The sequence below is a fragment of the Triturus cristatus genome, chromosome 6, assembly GCF_964204655.1.
Source record: "Triturus cristatus chromosome 6, aTriCri1.1, whole genome shotgun sequence".
Lineage (NCBI taxonomy): Eukaryota > Metazoa > Chordata > Amphibia > Caudata > Salamandridae > Triturus > Triturus cristatus.
Genome location: NC_140589.1, coordinates 563,287,788 through 563,306,845, shown reverse-complemented (window position 1 = coordinate 563,306,845; position 19,058 = coordinate 563,287,788). Strand labels below are relative to the sequence as shown.

The 19,058-nt window shown below is 49.6% G+C and overlaps 1 protein-coding gene across 2 annotated transcripts in view; it reads right to left on the bottom strand.

The window, feature by feature from the left end:
* TTK (TTK protein kinase) overlaps nt 1–19,058 on the bottom strand; it is a 650,127-nt gene that overhangs the window by 70,070 nt on the left and 560,999 nt on the right. For both annotated transcript variants that reach the window (XM_085611007.1, XM_085611008.1), the window contains exon 20: nt 1,954–2,038. In XM_085611007.1, the coding sequence (XP_085467133.1) occupies nt 1,954–2,038 (85 nt within the window). The remainder of the gene's footprint in view (nt 1–1,953; nt 2,039–19,058) is intronic.

The window sequence follows — 19,058 nt, the reverse complement described above, 5'->3', positions numbered from 1 at the left end:
CCACGGCAGGCAGCTCGAGCCCAAGGGCTGCGGCCGCCTTGCGCAGCACCACAGAGAAAGCAGCGCCCTCCTCCGAAGCCACAGTCGGAGGAGAGACAAATCCAGTGTCTGGAGAGGTATCCAGGCCACTGTCCTCCCCCAGTTCATCTGCCCAGTCCTGGGACAGTTGAGCCTGAGCGGCCATAGGATCCTCGGATCCCTCCCAGTTGTCCCCATCATCCGATTCCTGGTATACAGGAGAAAGTAACGGAGTCGGGTGGTAGACATAGTGTGTCTCTAGCGGCGCCGATCGCGGCGTCCATCGATGCCGTACCGGCGCCGGGCCCGGAGAGGGACTAAACTGGGGCTCGACGTCGAGCGGAGTCGACGTCGGGGGTGGTACCGGTGTCGACGCCGGCGGAGGAGGCGTGACGAGGTCGACCGGCGTCGGCGGGGACTCGAGAACGGGTCCCACGGGCGCTTGCGGCGTCCAGGCCGGAGCCGTCAACGGCGCCGGGGCCGGAGCCACCGGCAGGCAAGGAAGCCCAGTCGGGTCCGCGGGGCCCGAAGGCGCACCAGCGGGCGCCGACGGCGGAGCCAGGTTCCTCATGGCCGAGAGGAAGGCGCTGACTTACGCCGGCGTCGCGTTAGCCCCAGGGTATGGGGACAGGCGCGGCGCCTGCGGCTCCGCCGGAGCCGCGGGGGTGGAACCACCCTGACCCTCGGCCGAGTCGCGCGACCGGCGAGGGGAGTCCGCAGAGCGATGTCGCCTCTTGGACTTCTTGGAATGCTTCGACTTACCCGAAGACTTGGATCCCGACGGCCGAGTGGCGAATCTCGAGAAGCTTACGGGACCGCTCCCGTCTAGCCTTCGAGGTCAGGGCCTTACAGTCCGAGCACGACTCCGCGTCGTGGTCGAGGCCCAAGCAGTACAGGCACCGCCGGTGATGGTCCGTAACCGACATCAAGCGGTTACAGTCAGCACAGGCTTTAAAACCAGGCATCCTACCGGCACCGGAGTCGATTGACAGGATCAAAAAGGATCAAAAAGTTAGTCAAAAATTGACTAAAGGGGTAGCTCTCCCGGATCTGCGCTTACTGGCGCGGAAAAAAGAAGAACTGACGTCAGCGCGCGAGGGCGGCGTCTAAGTACTCCGACGACGTCATTCCGGCGCACGACGTCGACAACGGACGCGGAGCCGCAGACGACGCCTAGCGACGCGCAAGGGGTATTGCTGACGAAAAATCTTCCGGATTCAGTCTGACGCCTGGGGATATTCTAAGGTGAGGAATCTAACTAACGTGTTTCTTTCAGATATAGTAGCACTGAGAAAAAAAAATCTTTATACACCATCCAGTATATCAGCTACATTTTAAATTTAGATATGTATGTTTGGATGAAGGTGGGGACGGGCATATTCTTTGTGTTTCACCGTGCCTGTTTGGAGTGCATGGAGGAAAAAATGTTCCAGATTATAGATCTGACCTAGACAGAGTTGTCAATCTCTCTAGTAGAACACCACATAATGTCACAAGGATACATATCCTATGTGATACATGACCAGTGTTAGGGCTTCCTAAAGACCAATATTTTGAACAAGAGGTTTGGCTACGAACAAAGTACATTTGATCTCACAAAAAGCATGCAGTAATTTGGAAATCCAGACTGACTGGAGTTTAAATTCTGTAAATCACATCAGCATTATAGTTCCTTTTTTACAGCCTGTGTTAGTAAAAAACAAAATGAGAGAATAAACAGTTTCAAATGTATCTATGTGGCTGTTGCTTCTCTACGTTTACAAACACAGAACCTTTTGCAAATAATCATATGCCTCAAACTTTCCAGTTTGGGTAACAAGTGTTTCGAGACCCAGTGTGATAGTGGGGACAATACAGGAGAACAAACAGCACAAGAATCTGAAAAAATGGATTAATAAAGAAGTTACAATAAATACATTTATTTTCTCAAAATACCTGAATGGGACTGGATTTGCACATATGGATGTACCAAAAGTTCAGCAATTGATATTCGACACTTGGGGTTCCTCACCAGGCATTTCTACAAGAAATATAAAAACAAAAAAACACATTGAAAACATAATACATGCATCGAAAAAGAAAATCTAGAAAAACAATTTGTCAACAATGATGGAAATAGCCAAATCCAAGCCAAAAGACTAGTTCTATGTTAACTCAAGCAGAATGTTACTGAAGCTAAACTAATACAGTAATGACATTATCTTTACTGAATTGACAAGACCGTCTGTAAAGAAGCCCTAACTGAGTTAATGCGTGATCTCAAAGCGGTAGTTGCTACCTATAAATTGTTTTCCCCACCACACATGTAGAGTTTAAACAGCTATAAACAAGTGGATGCCTTAGGGCCTTTTTAGGTCTCGCCTAGGCAGCGCATGCCCGGTCTCTTCACGACATGCTGTATTTACAATGTGGTCTTCGAACATCTATCTTTTTCCTTGATTCCTACTACTGCCTTTCGTAAATGCCTGATTTTGTTTGGTGAATATGCTCGATAGTCTTTTCTTTTGGATTTTTATAACCTCTCATGAGGACTGTCCCTGTTACACATGCTCTTACTCTTTCTGTTATTTAGGATACCTTGTGAGCACTCTTATTTTTGTGTGCCTGCCTCTGTTAGTTCTTGCGCAGCTTCATCTTTGTTCATGGCCACCGTGATTTCTTTATTTATAGGTCGGGTGAAGCAAAGGCCAGATTACAAGTGATGCAATCTCTCACCCCTTTCAGAACACGTACTATATGTCAAAAAACAGTATGAAATCCTTGGGTCTATACAAAATGGTGGAATATTCTAAATCCACAAGTGATGAGTAAAAACAGTGTGAGTGAGAGCGCAGCTCAAAAATTGAAAAGTAAATGTAAGAAATGTGCAATTAAAACTAGCTAGGGAGTGTCAACAATGTGCTTTATTCTAATGCACCCACTGCCAGGGTTAAAAAACAGTGCACCTGCGGTATGGATATAAACTACTCAGGTGGAGTAAGAAATAGTGGTCAACATGTTTCAGCCTTAGGCCCAACCATGGGCGTGGCTTTCATCAGGACCTCTCGTGGTGCTGCTGCGTTAATGTGCGAGTGATACAAAAAAAGGATATACGAGAAGGAGCTCAGTTTACTCCATCTGTTCCTCTTAACCCCTTCCATGCGGCGCAAATTCCGCCGCGGTGCTGACCGTTTCTTGCGCGGGCGGGCTCATGACGGAACGGTTCCGTCATGAGCACAGCTCAACCGACGCTCATGACGGAACCGTTCCGTCATGAGCATGGAAGGGGTTAAAGAAAATTACCCGCAAACTGCTGGGTATACAACCCACCTCAACCTGGCGACAGCTCAGGAAGGGGGCACCGCTCTCTCCGTCGGTACTCCAGGCTTGAAATGAGCTTGTAACCGGAGGTACTATATGTACCACGGTTGGACATTGGGCTAAAGCAGACTACCGTTTACAAGAAGGGGGAGCCAGCGACTATTTACAGCAAAACCCACGAGTGTGCTTCTTCAATTTAGTGACTGGACAAAACTGAAACAGCCCCATTAAAGGCCTCCCTAAAGAGTCCGCCCCAGGGCTGATTCCATAAAGTTTGTTTATTTTTGCTGCTAAAGGTGTTATACGTGATCGGATATGTAAATATGGGTACTTACCAGTTTGTTACACTTATTCCAATCCTTTGATGTACAAAGCAATTATGGCCAGATCGTGTTTCTTTTGCTGATAAGGGTGTTATAATTGATCTCACATGTAATTATGGGTACTTACCCATGTGTTACACTATGTGAGAGACGATCGTTTGTACACGGCAAGCATGGGCTCAAATGTATTTTGAGCGCCATATACATTCTGGAGCACGTATTTGTACATTTGACTGTATATGTGCAGTACAAGAGCATGGGCTCTGATAGTGGATGTTTCCCGTCTTGAGAGTTTACCTGATATGGCAATATTTTTACATTGAGGCTTGTGTGCTGTAGACAAAATACATATTTTTGGTGTAATAGTGTGCTGTATGATTACTGAAAACAGGGTTGCATGTATTATTTCATTTAGACTATTTTCTCTAAAGATTCTACATACACTGATGTACCTAATATGCAATGTTAAAGAGGTAAGGGGTACAATACTCTTCATTCCTTTATGAGGGAGACTTTAGTGTCACCACTATGTGCTAATTCATTCCTTTTTGCATTTCAGATTATTTAAAGTTCTAGTTTTGTTACGTTTTTTGGACTATACTTGCTTTTGATACTGAGAGACATTAGAATTCTTAGGTAAGGAACTATATAATGTATTACTGTACTGCTTTGGGTATTAAGGACAGCGTGTAAATCCATGTTGTCCTTTGAGTCAGGCCTACTAAATCTCATATTTAATCCTATCTATGTGACATGACGTACGAGTTACTTACCTTCGGTAACGAAGTATCTGGTAGAGACGTTGTCTAGCCGCACATTCCTTAACTTAGAATATTCCCTGGCATCAGACTAGATCCGGACAAACTTTTGCAGCAGCACCTCTGCAAGCCGGGGGATGGCGCCACACGACCCCGCCCTGACGTCATCCACGTACGTGACGTTAGCAAGGTCATACAAGTTCCTCCTGGCGTGCTGACGTCAGTTTTCTTCGGAGAAACTTTTCCACGACAACACGAAGCCACCAATAAAAAAAAACTGTGAAAGTATGGTAACAGTGTGCAATGGATGAAAATCCGTGAATAAATAAGGAGGATGGTGCAAGACACCATCGTAAAAGAGAGAAGTAGACACTACCTACATGTAGGTGAAAAAGTCGTGAGTGTGAGAAAGAACCTCGCAAGCTAAGCGAAGACCATTCCCAAGTGCACCAAGGGAAGAATATCTCAACCGACAGAAATAGACTTATTACCATGCAGAACAGACAGACAAAAATAGACTGTCAGTACCATGTACAAATGTGACATCCAGCAAGAACGGAGCACAGAGAGAACAACAGTCCACCGCAGGTATGAAAAGTCTGGCACTGCCCCTATAGTAATGGAGATCTGAAACAGAGGTGAACAGATCCCCAAAGAAGACTACCGTAGAGGAGACCAGAACCCTGATCCAATAGAGAAGGCTGAAAGACAGCAGGAGAAGATAAGAAAATGAAGAGGAATCTCCTGGTAAAGGTCAATCAAAAAAGCACCATTTTACAGATAAGAAACCCTTGAGAGGGAGGCAACTGTATTATGGTAAAAGAAACCCCTGAGAGGGAGTCAGACGTATTATGGCAAATCTCAAAGGGACGCAACAATGTGAGCACCCATGAGAGAAAAAACCAATGCCAACTCTATCAGGGTGGCCAGCGGAGAACCCCACTTGGCAAGGTCCTCGCAGAACGGGGAGGCTGGGTGGGCGTTAAGGAATCTGCAGCTAGACAACGTCTCTACCAGATGCATCGTTACAAGTACCTTGTACATCTGATAGAGACATCTAGCCGCAGATTCCTTAACTTAAATTGATACCACAGCCATACCCCAAACAAGCATTGGCATAGCCAATAGGTCTCGCCTTTGGGACATTATAAGTGTTTAGCCAAGCAACAGTGGCATAACTAGATACTTATAAGGTCCCAAAAGCGAGACCTATTGGCTATGCAAAGCGGCCATGCGGCCGCGAAAGTGATCGCGATCAAACATCAAAGCGGCCGTGGGGCCGCGAAAGTGAAAGTAATCGCGGTAAAGCGCGGTGGCGCGACCGGGCACATGCACTGTAGCTCTAGGCTGGCCTGGTAGCACTTTTTGGAGCGCTGGGTCAGGCGAGACCTAAATAGGGGGTGGGTCTGCGAGAGAACAAAAAGTGCCAAGCACCCAATCCGGCAACAGAGCGACGTATAGGGGGGTGGGGGTGGGGGGGGGGGGTAAACCTGTGGCAGAACAGCCAGACCCCAACCCAACAGCTCGAAAGAGCAGAAATAACATAACATGACAGACGATATCCCAAAAACGCCAGAATGGCACTGCACCATACCCGTATAAAAATGACAGGTAGAACGGTAGGAGCCATGTACCAGAGAAAGGAGAGAGAGAAAGGAAGAAGAACCACCCTCTGCTTAATGGCACCCGATGAGTACACCGACCCAAGCTTGAAATGAACTTGAAGAGATGCAACCAGCCTAACAGACTAACCTAAGATGGAAGTCGAAGGAGCAGTTGTCACAAGCACAGGGCAAGAGCTAGAACCTGAGCCATGCGTTGGAAATAGCCAGCGGGGCAGGAAACATGTCAAGTGTACACACAATCCCCAAAAAGGGTTAGTAGAGGCAATAAGCATAAATTCTAAACCCGCTGAAGCAGGAAGAAATATGCAGTAGGCAAACAGCCAGAGAGACCTTAAAGTGGCTTACACAAGAAGCATAAGAGTGCCCGACCGGGCAATATGAAGCCAAAGTGAGAAACAACCCACAATAGAGCTGTCCCGCAGGTGCAGCTGTAACACTAGCACGTGGAAAAGGGCATATCCAAAGGAAGAGTCCAAAAAACGGCAAATTTACGAATGGTGGGAAGAGTCTCTGAATCCGAGACCAACACTCCAGAAAAGACACGTACAGCGTCGAACACCAAAAAAGGGAGCATATGTGAAATTGGGAAATTACCCCAGCAAGCAGAAGCAAGGAGGAACCTATTGGCAACTTGCTACAACCTAGAAAAGCTCCCCCACACATGGGGATATTGGTCCAGGTCGTGCAGCCTCAAAAGAGGTGGCGACATTAGAAGAGGAATACCAAGGCACATGAAGATATTGGTCCGGGTTGTGCAGTCTCGAAAGAGGTGGTGACATTGGGGCAACCGGCATGTATACAGAATGCATAAACATATAATCATGTAGAGACGGAGCTAGCCAGGAGCCAAAACATGCCCATACCGGATCATACCTAGCACAGTATGGGCAGGCAGGAGCAGTTGTAGAAGAGGAGATCATGAAACCTCCCAAAGATGACCATGGCGTAAGCAGATGGCCCCAGGAAAAAACAGAGAACACCGGACAATCTAACCACCAGACGACGCACGGAGACAGGCTCACCAGGTCCAGGTGAAATAAGCAAAGCTATACAATAGCATACACGTACCCCACATATCATACCCCAAACAACGGGGAACACATTTTAGGGCAAGAAGCCAAGCTAAAAGAGTGCAGTAACGAGCTGAACCTGAGTTCCGAGCCGTATGACATTACCGAGCAAAGCCGCTGGCTCAATACCACTGTCAGAGGACCAGACACAGCAACCCGTGGAACGCGGGCATAGCAGGCCAACAGGCAGCTGAAAGCAAAACGCACCCAAGGGATGCCAATAAAAGGGTAATCACCCTTGACCACAGGAAAGAGGACGGAAGGTTCACCGTCCATGTTAAACACAGAGCGCATCTAAGGGATGCGAAATGAAAAAGTACCACCACGGAAGATAGGCCTAAGAAGACCTAAGTGGGAGGACGAAAGCCTGCAAGGAGCCGGTGAACCCCCGACTCGGCTTGAGCATCAAACAGCAAAACCCCATCAAAGGGTAAGTCAACCAGTCGCTCCTGGATATTTTCAGGGAAGACACTATCTCGCAACCAAACGTGACGCCTTAAGGCAACAGAGCCCGTCATAGCTTGGCCCAAAGAATCCGCAGTATCTAAGGATGAGCGGATTCTGAATTCGGGCAAGGTCGCGGCCATCCTGGAGGAGGCGAATAGGATAAACCAGAGCACCTTCAGAGATGGCAGAAAGCAAAGACTCTGCATAGTACCACAGGGCAGAGGTAGCCCGAGCCCAAACACACACTGTATTTAAGGACCGTAGGGCCGCACTAGTGGAAGCAAAGATGTTCCTACCCTATGACTCAAGCCATCTAGACTCCCGAGAGGGAGGAAGCGTTAGAGGGGCAGTGAAGGAAAAGCAGTCTGCAACACAAACCAATGCACATCAGGATGCACAAAAAGACAAACAGGGTCATGCGGAGCTGGACGGTGGCGGTGCAAAACTGAACGAGCTACTGGGTCACCTGAAGCAGGCCGGACCCAGGTACCCAAAAGGGTATCATAAAGGGAAGCCTCAAAGGGCAGAAGCAGATCCACATTCCCAGATCCCCGGTGAAGGACCTCAAGCAAGGGGTTCACAGACAAGGGGGCAGAAGGGGGTTGCATGTTTAAAATGCGGTTGGCTAATGAGACCACTCTCAAAAAAGCCGCACCAGCCTCGGTAGCCCTCCGCGGAGGGGACAACAACTCATCAGTGGGGAAGGGTTGTAAGCTGACCCTCCCAAGACACTGAGGGTGCGACCAATGCCCCACGGAAGGGAGCCCCATTCAAGAATGAGGATCCCGACATGGCTCCTGAAGAGGCGAAGAGCCTGCCGGATCTGGGAGCTCCTGAGAAGACTCCACAAATTCCAAGGAGGGCACTGGCAACAGTACCTCCGGTGACGCTGGGCGAGAGGGCGGCACCGAACTCTCTCCAGAGGCCTCTGGAGAAGAGTCCATACTTCGGCGCCAACACGGCACCGAAACGACGCACGTCGGCCCTGACCTGGCCTCGTCCGTCGCCGACTCGGCTGCATCCGGCGTCGACTGAGCGCCGAAAGTATGACAAGCTCCCCTTCCGAAGAAGAAGGCGCCGGAGCCGGCAAGGCAAGCTTTCGGCTACGCCCCAGCGCCAACTCCACCTAATCCGACTCCGGAGAAAGAAGCGAAGGCAGAGCCGAGCCACCGGTGCTGGTACGGTTCCAATCCCGGCTCCGGACAGGCGACCGCCTGCCCGGGGTGTGCTCAAGGCAGGGCTATGAGCACCGGCAACCACCTGCGGCGCCACAGGGAGCCCAGGGGGGCTATGCGGCGCGGCAGAGGCGCCGTGTATCGCAGAGGGAGACCCAGGTGGGCCGCACCCTAATGACTCCACGAGGACCGTAGAGGGGGACCCAACTGGGCCACGCCCTAACGGCACCACATCTCCGACATTCCTGGGGGGGGGGGGCAAAGGCTCAATTGGTGCCGGGGGCGAACCCGCCGGCAAGTCCGTTGGAGATCCCACAAGAAGCGAAGGCCCTGAGGACGCCCCAGGAACAGGAGAGGGCCCAAGGGAGGCCTGCAGAGCTGCAGCATATGCCTCCATTTGGGCCAGAGTCGCCCCCACACCCGGAAAGGGCGGATAGAGAGGAAGAGCATGTCGGGAGCGCATGTCTGGAATGTTCCCGGAACCAGTGACCCTTACAACAGAAGAAGGGGAGGTCGAAGACCTCGGCGACAAGCGCCTCGACTTACCAAGTGGCGAATGACGGCCCCGGAGGCCGAACGACGGCGGAACCAGGCAGTAGAGGGACCTGCCGCTGAAGAAGAAGCCAGGGGAAGAGACGACTCCGCCCGGGACAGCCGTGCCGGGAGAAGCTTTATACGGCGCTCCCGCCGAGACTTCGGCTTCAGGTGTTGGCAGGCTTCGCAGTCCGTGGAGTCATGGTGCTTGCCCAGACACCACATACAAATAGGATGCGGGTCCGTCGCGGACATCTGTCGCGAACAGGAATTACAAGCTTTAAAGCATGAAGGCATCGCACACTGTCGACAAGGAGGCCTGAAAATAGGCTAGAGGAACTGCTCACTCCGGATCCGTGTTGCATGCGGAAAAGAAGGAAACTGAGGTCAGTGCGCCGGGAGGGACTTATATGACCTTGCTGACGTCACGTACGTGGATGACGTCAGGGCGGGGTTGTGTGGTGCCGTCCCTTGGCGCACAGAGGTGCTGCTGCAAAAGTTTTTCCGGATCCAGTCTGACGCCTGGGGATATTCTAAGTTAAGGAATCTGCGGCTAGATATCTCTATCAGATCAGGGTTTATAAATGGATTGTGTAGGAGGCTGGCTCAGTATTTAGTGTCCCCCATGATGAGGTAATGTGTACCGAGTCCAGGCAACCCTCAGTGACAGTATTTAGGCCCCTGAAAACTAAAGCTCTCAAGGGTTAGCTGTGGAGAGCAGCTAAGGCTGATCCCGGAGGGTGTAAAGCATTTGCACGTACCACTTTAGTCAGTCAGTAAGCTTTTCATACAAGAAAGAAACACATCAGGTGAGTGGAAAATACTTTATATTTATAACTACGCACTAGACACTAACTTAGTATACCTCCTACCAAGAGGTATCAATTACACACATATACTTAGAAAAGAGGTAAATAGCATAGAAAAGTACACAGGGCCCCCACCTGGGGAGCAAACCCATATACTAAAATAGTGTACTGCTGAATAGGTACCGAAACGGGAATAGGACCCAAGGTTGGAGAACCCCAGGGGAAGCAAGAAACCACCCAAGGTGAATAGCCTGGGACCCCTAAGGCACCTGGGTGCAGAGTGGTTACACCAGGTTAGACGTCAATAGGACAATTCAGGTAAGTCGCTGTTTGGATTTTACAGTTCTAGGACCCTTTCTAAAGGACCCAAAAGAAATCACTTGGAGGAAGGAAGGTTGGAGTCTCACCCCACCATGGATATCCAGAAAAGATGTATACCTGTACCAGGGAGCCCGGGTGCATAGGGGTGAAGTGATGTTGGAAACCTCTGTAGACGCCAATAGAGAGTCGTGGAAGTTCTGGATGACAACCTTCACCATGCCGCAAACTGTTCCCCACATCCGACATACATGCATTTCTGGGACAGATGCATGAATGATATCTACAAATTTATGTCGTAAGGAAAATAATTTAACTGTTGCCCTTTGATTTCCATATTTGGATGGGGGGGGGGGGGGGGGTTTGTAGATTTCAGAAATTTGAATGTAGGACTCAGCCCTATTGCAGAGACAGAAGGTCTTCGCGAAGGAATCGCTGGATAAGACTTTAAATACTCAGGAGTTCTGGTACCACACTCCTCTGATCCAGTATGGGGCTTTCAAGATGCCGTGGGCTCGGTCTTTCCTGTACTCAAGTCAAGAGAGGCACAGGAGGCTTGGGTCTCATGGCAGACCGAAAGCATCTCCCAATTACCTTTTGGTGGAAACTCCAGTACGCAGAACCTGTGGCACTGCATATTTAATGGTGGCCAATAGATCTAATCAGGGTGTGTTTCACAGATCTAATATGCCCTGTACCACATCAGGATGGAGATGCCTCTAGTGGTCCAGCTACCTTCAAAGCTGTAGTGCATGTTGGCACAGTATCAGGGACCACCACACTGACATGCTAGTTATAGTGTCAAAAGGTCATTAAGAACTGTAGAAGCCTTTAATTTATGGTCAATTGGAAGGCTTTCAGTGTCAAACAGACAGCTAGAGGCTCAAAGTCTGACGTAGAGCTGGCTTTCCACAGAAGACTAGAGTTCTCTTAATATCTCCTCTTCTAAAGGACCTCCCAATCCACTATGAATGCACTTGTCACAAAAATGAAGTATGGTCCGGGAAAGGTGATTGTCCTGGCACAGGTAAGGTTAGCACCACACAAGTTCCAGAGCTGTCTCTTGCGAGATCTGGACAGCGCCGGAGGGGAAACTGCAGTGCTTGGCCCACTGAAACCTTTGGTTCCAGTGAAATGTTATGTTTGAAGTTTGTAAGGCACATGGTTACTCCACATGGAGTCTCCCCGTGCTGAGAATCCCAAACCAAAATGGACTAAAACACATACCTCGAGCAGAGATTACGGTGGTCTAAACAGCAAAGTCTGAAGATTCTTATCAAAGGCTACTTCTGAGAATTCTTGTCTCAGATCAGCTGGGAGGCTGTACCACTGTTTAGCAGCTAACTGAAGGAGCGACCTCCCATTCGAGCTCTTTCCACCCTAGGGATCACAGGTAGTGTAGCTACTGAGGATCCAAGAAATCTACTAGGGTGGTAAGGCTTTATCAAAGGATGGAGGCACCATCCCCCCTTCAGTTTTAACATGGGGCTTTTAAACATATACGTTTCCTGACAGGAAGCCAGTGAAGTTTAACAAGGGCAGCCCCCATCAGAGAATATCTAGGGATATTCAGTAGAATCCAAGCTGCAGCGTTCTGTGCGCTTTGCAGCTTACTTAAGCCCCGAGATACAGCACATTACAGTAGTCCAATCTAGAGACCAATAAAGCTTGGATCAATGTCTTCCTGGCAGTATCATGTGTAGCATTTTTAAAATGCCGAAGCAAGTCTCTGCTTGGCTGGATATCAGGCTGTCAAAAGAGTTATCAAACCAGATACCAATGTTCTTTACTTTTGGTTTAGGTGTTGAAATTAGCCATAAGACATCTGGACACAAAGTGCTAGACCACATAGAAGGTTGCTTACCTACAATTAAAATCTCAGTTTTTCTACTTTCAATCTGAAACAGCCGTTGTCCATCCATTCTGCAATCCCTGACAATCTAAAATTGGCCACCATCTGCATGTACCATCTGGGGGAGGAGGATGCACAGGGCTAAGAGCCTAACAAGTCTCAGAACCATTTTCATAGAGAAACATCAGGATCATATTCAGACTGTGCCGGATTCATTGCAGCAGTGGATAGGCTTGAATGCCACGTGTCTAGGGTAGCCCATATGAAGGGAAACATCTGCGTGGGGTTGAAGTGGGACTATGAGTCATTGACTGAAAACCCCAAGGAGGTCAAGAGCCCAGTCGTCATCCTGAGGTGGTCTGCAACTGACTGCAGCGAGCTCGCCTTGGGCAGACATGTGCTGATGTGCAGGAATGCATGTATCCCTGACCTCCTAAGATGAGTTGGGAATAAGAGGTGGAGCTGTAGCCTCTCTCTACAACTGGCAAACTCCATTGGGTCTGCCTGAAAAGCATCTGCCTTAATTTTACTTGCAGATGCCAGCAACGCAAGGATTATCAGCTGTTGGCCGATTATTCAATGTCTGGCTCACCTGGTAGAAGGGGGCGCTGGTAGATGGCATCAAGCAACTCCACGTAAATTAAATTAAATGTAAATTTGATACTTGTATAGCGCACTACTCACCCACAAGGGTCTCAAGGCGCTTGTACGAATACCGCTGTGGAACCCATCCTGGCTTTCCCTGTGAGGCGTCCACTCCTGGGCACCCCCAAGGTGGAGGCCAGGCATCCTTAGCGTTGTGGGGGCCGTTGTGGAGATTAAGCAAGCTATTGCCCAGAGTTGCAGAGTGGGACTCCATGATTGGAACAGGCACCGAGGCGAGAATTAGCAGGTCCGTGGAATTTTTGAGCCCAAGACCCACCGAAGCGGGGAATTGAACCCTGGTCCCGGGCTAGAACTCTGCATCAGGGTCTGCCGCTCTAATCACTGAGCCAGACTTCTCCACTCAACTCTGTTCCCTCCCAAAGGGGCGCTTGCGGAACCGCATATACACTCCACCCAGATGCACAAACATATGTTTCTTTTCATAAGCCCGTCCATGCCCTCAGAAGCAAAGTCTATCAACAAATTGGAAGAACAAGTGTGCAGATTCCTAAAACTGATGGAAAGAGACCGGTCTACAGAAGAGAGGGCGTGGAAGAGCAGTGAGAAATATATTTAGACAGAGTACCTCCCAGAAAAGGCATTACCAGAGCTGAGTAAATTGTTCTTCTGATGGACACTTCTAATCACACATTCTTCACCTTGTAAACAGATACCAAAGAAGTATCTCCAAAGGTGGTAGATCTGAGGACTAGCTCGGATCAAAAAATTCTGAAGGACCGATTGGGTAAAATGCCCTTCCTGTCAGTCCTGGCTGTCAAGGCATTAGTGTTTCGTGAACGAGTGCACTGATGACCACATAGCAGCCTGACAGATATACAAGACAGACACTCAACATGCCATCACACTGGTAGCAGCCGTAACTCCGGTCGAATGAGCCCTGAAGCCATCTGAAGGCTAACCCTTAGCCGATACACAGAAGTTCTTAATACTAGCCTTTTGAATATGTCAGTTTCTGCACCACCTTGCCCTACTTTGAACCAGAGAATCCAACAAAGAGCTGATCTTAAACCAGATGTTCCTTGGTATGATCAATGTAAAAAGCTCAAAGCTCTCTTGCGGTCCAATCAATGGAGTGTCACTTCCTCTTCTGTAGGGCGAGGTGGTGCAAAAAAGGTCGAAGAATGATGGCTTGTCCAACATGACAAGGCATCACCACCTTTGGTAGGAATGCTCCTTGAGTCCAACACCTGTTTGTCTGGAAAAACTGGAGGTACAAAGAGGCTCGATCCAGGGCCTGAAGCTCACTTACACGGCATGCCAATGTTATTGCAAGCAGAAAGACAGTTTTAAGGTGAGAAGGTGGGAGCAGGTCTATGGCAACGGTAGACTTGACAGTTGCCTGGGGGTGGGGTTCCAGAACATAGTTTAGCCCAAGTGCCCAAAAGCATGCCTTTGAGAGTCTCACTGAAAGGCAAAAGAGGTTCTGTGGGGACTGACTAGACTGATGGACCTCAGCCAATACATTTGCTTTTACCTCCATATAAGGGAGGTGAATGATCTCAGCAGTCCCCCTAATCTCTGTGGCTGAAATAGTACTTTCTTCTGCGGTTGGTTCAGAAAGGCAAATGTACCCTGTATCAGGCAAGGTGTCCAGCCTAAGGTCATCAACTAAGTCCACATATTAATTGTCTTCATCTTAATTTGAGGCAAACTCTTCCCCATTACTATCAGTGTCCTCTTCAAATGAGCAGTTCTGGTCAGAGTCCAAGCCAAAAAGCTGATGATGTGTCTGTGTGCGGCACAGGAACTGTGTCAGGGTCTGGTTGCGCCACATCACGATCTGGATGCAACCTCGGTTGAGACCGAGTCGGCTCGGAGCCCAATACCACAATGGGTTGCAATTCTTCATCCAGCACCAGTGGCATTGTTTCCGGAGGCAACATTCGAAGGGCCGGTGCCGATTTGGCACTGGGCCTAAAGACGGTACCGACGGGATTATACAACCTGAAGTGGGTTGATGGAGCACAAAGGACCCCAAGAGCAACCCCCACCTGTGATAACAGGATTAGAGGCCTCTGCAGATCCTTGGAATTTTAAGGTGCGCCAGAGGGAATCTTAAGAGTGCCAAATATAAGCTTTATTTCCTCCCAAAAGACACTGACCTATTGTAACCTCGTCGTTGGAACGCTGGGTGCATTGGGACCAACGATGGAATGAGCTCCTCAGTTGAAATGGAGCAAGGCACAGTGCTGCAGTTGATCTTCCCTGGGGCACGAGAACGGTGGCATGGGTGCGACTTCCACTTGAAGGTTGTGTTTCTTCTCCGATTTACCCAATGAGCTCAGCCCCGAAGATGATCTGTCTCAGGAAAGACTTCAGGAGCATTTCCGTGCTCTCGACTGTGACCTGGAGCGGGAACAACAAACAGCCTTACAGTGCTTCAACATGTAGTTCACTTCAAATTCTCGTTGGCCTTTGGGTTCATCTGGGCGCAGCTGTAGCTGGTCTTGGAGTCATTTGCTGAATTCAATCACCAGAGGCACATTGGTGGAGATCTATCACAAAGTGTTTGCGACAGTCCCTACCCGGTTTAAACTCTGTCGTTTTTTAGGGTGACATGTCCCTTTCCTACTGGATAATCTGCAGAAGAATCTCTTCATGGAGTAAAAAAAAAAAAAGAAGAGGGACTCTGGATCGTTGTCGGAAGGCATGTAAAGAAACTAACATCAGTGAGCATGGGTGGTGCTCATGTGCAACTCAGAGCGTCACTTTCGGAGACATTGACGCAGAGTAATAAGACACCAACTGCCGATATGCATGAGAATTACTTTTTAAGTTTTCCCAGGTCCCAGTCTGATGTTTGGAGAAATCCACAAGCTGAGGGATCTGCAGTTAAAGACATCCATAAGAAAGAGGCACTATCTTTCATTGGTGGACGAGGTGGCAAGTCCAGCTTTGTTTCTTGTGAAGTATCTAGTCCACCGGCATTTTGCACGTCATTAAACTAACGAGAAAATTGGGCGGGGGGGGGGGTTGTCCACTCATTATTAGTATTCTGATATTATGAAGGACATTAGGAATGCTAGGGACTGCATCAAAGTTGTAACTAAAGGGGGCCTCTATTCTTTGATAACACTGCCACCGAAGGACAGCCCGCAGCTGAAGATTTGGCTTTACAATCACAGGTTGTGTTTTCATTATTTTATTGATAATCTCAATGGGATAACCCAGTAATGTGCAGAACCTGGGGATAGGTACGGTATAGGAACAGTGGTTCTGCCACCTTACAACTTATCTTTATGTCCCCCTTCGGGTGAGAATCTCAACATATGATTAAATGGCATAACACTGAGCATAAATGACAATTAAATTGAAAAAATATATGTATTCGGAAAAAGTATTTCGTAAATTAGAGACAATTATCCAACGGCATTATTCAACATAAACAACCAATATTTTACAATAGTGACATATAAAGGTTACAGATTGTGACTGTACACATCACGATACTACAAGATTTATAAAAAAAAAACCCACAAAAACATGAAACATCAATTTTTCGTGATTGCGTTATATTCCTAGCAACAAAAAAACCCTAGCAAAACAGCTTATATTTTATGGGTCTTGTTGGGCAACAATGCTAGATGAACAAGTTACTTATCTTCGGTAACGATGTATCTGTAAGAAACATTAGTTAGATTCCTCACCTTAGAATATCCCCAGGCGTCAGACTGGATCCGGAAGATTTTTCGTCAGCAATACCCCATGCGCGTCGCTAGGCGTCGTCTGCGGCTCCGCGTCCGTCGTCGGCGTCGTGCACCGGAATGACGTCGGAGTACTTAGACGCCGCCCTCGCGCGCTGACGTCAGTTCTTGTACATAGCTTTCCGCGCCAGGAACGCAGAGCCATGCAAAGACCGACACTGGTGCCAAAAAGAAAATCTAGGGGCCTGAAAAGGATAACCTTAACCCTAGATGTCAGTTCGCAGAACGGGGAGGATGGGTGGGTCGGTGAGGAATCTAACTAATGTTTCTTACAGATACATCGTTACCGAAGGTAAGTAACTTGTTCATCTGAAAGAAACACGTTAGTTAGATTCCTCACCTTAGAATAGATACCCAAGCAATACCATCCCCGGTGGTGGGTCTGCGAACCAAGATCACACCAGAAAGTCCTGGAGGACAGAACGGCCAAAGAAGCCATCCCTCCAGACTTGGCTGTCAAGGCAATAATGCCTGGCAAACGTCTGTAGCAAAGCCCACGTTGCCGCCTGACAGATGTCCTGCAAAGGGACACCCCGTCCCAAAGCAGTAGTAGCCGCCGTGGCCCGAGTAGAATGGGCGCGCAGCCCAACAGGAGGGTCCTTTTTTGCCAAGGAGTAACAAATTTTGATGCACAAAACGACCCACCGAGAGATGGTCTGTTTGTGCACAGCTTTCCCCTTCTTAGCATCCACGTATCCAACGAAAAGTTGGTCGTCCACCCGGAACTGCTTTGTGCGGTCCAGATAAAAGGAGAGCGCACGTTTTGGGTCCAGACGGTGGAGCCTCTCTTCCTCTTTGGAAGGATGCGGAGGCGGAAAGAAGGTGGACAAGGTGACAGACTGCCCAAGATGAAAGGGGGTCACCACTTTCGGAAGAAAGGAGGGACGAGGCCGAAGGACAACCTTGTCCGGATGAACAGAGAGAAAAGGAGGCTTTGATGATAAAGCCTGGAGCTCACTCACCTGTCTAGCCGAGGTGATGGCTACCAGAAAAGCAGTCTTAAGCGTCAGCAGACGAAGAGGACAATTATGAAGAGGCTCAAAGGGAGCGCACATTAGAAATGTGAGAACAAGATTCAAGTCCCACTGAGGCATTACAAAAGGGACAGGAGGGAACGTGTGAGTAATGCCTTTCAGAAAGCGTGTAACCACAGGGGACTTGAAAAGAGAAGGCTGATCAGGAAGCCGCAAGAAGGCGGAGATGGCAGCAAGATAACCTTTCAGGGTGCCCAGGGCAGAGCCCTGCCGGGCCAGAGAAAGAAGAAAAAGAAGAACCTCAGAAAGAGGGGCGGAAAGGGGATCCACAGCCTTTGCTGTGCACCATGCCACAAACTTGTTCCACCGGCAGGCGTATACCGTCTTTGTGGAGGGACGCCTGGCTGCCAGAATGATATCACAGACTTCAGGAGGCAAGTCGAATGGCATCAACTGCCGCCGCTCAATCTCCACGCATGGAGGTGGAGGCTGGACAGGTTCGGGTGGAGGACCGTCCCCTGCTGCTGCGACAGAAGATCCTCCCGAAGGGGCAGACGTATCGGGGCATCGGTCAACATACTGAGTAGCTCGGGATACCAGTACCTTCGTGCCCAATCCGGAGCCACCAAGATGACTTGGGCCCGGTCGTGCCTGATCTTCTTCAGCACTCTGGGCAGAAGTGGTATAGGCGGAAAGGCGTACAATAGACCGCAACTCCACTCGTGACGAAAAGCGTCGCCGAGCGAGTGCCGCCTTGGAAATTCCAACGCGCAGAACTGCTGACATTGCGCGTTCTCTTCGGTGGCGAATAGATCTAACCAAGGCTCTCCCCACTGCTGAAAGAGACCTTGCGCCACTTCGGAGTTCAGACGCCATTCGTGATCCATCATGCACCGGCGGCTGAGTTCGTCCGCTCTGGCGTTCAGAGAGCCCGCCAGATGTTGAACCACTAGGGTCACGCCCTGGTGTTCCAGCCACGTCCAGAGGCGCAGAGCCTCCTGACAAAGGGTCCACGACCCCACCCCGCCCTGTTTGTTGCAATACCACATGGCGGTGGTGTTGTCCGTGAACACCTGCACGACACTGCCCCTGACAGAGGGAAGGAAGGCTTTCAGTGCAAGTCGGATCGCTCTCAACTCCAACAGGTTGATGTGGAGACGAGACTCCGCCGGAGACCAGAGGCCTCTGATCTCCGCCTCTCCCATATGGCCACCCCAGCCCAGGAGGGACGCATCCGTCACTACGACATGCTCCGGTTGGGGAAGGGAGAGGCTCCTGCCCATGACCCAATCGCGGTCCGTGAGCCACCACTGCAACTGCTGTGCAGTGCCCTCCGAGATCAAGACATGGTCGGACAGGTTGCCGTGATGCTGGGCCCACTGAAACTTCAGGTCCCACTGCAGAGCCCGCATGCGCCGCCTGGCGTGATGCACTAGTAGGATGCAGGAGGCCATCAGCCCCAGAAGCCGCAACACTAGCCTGACC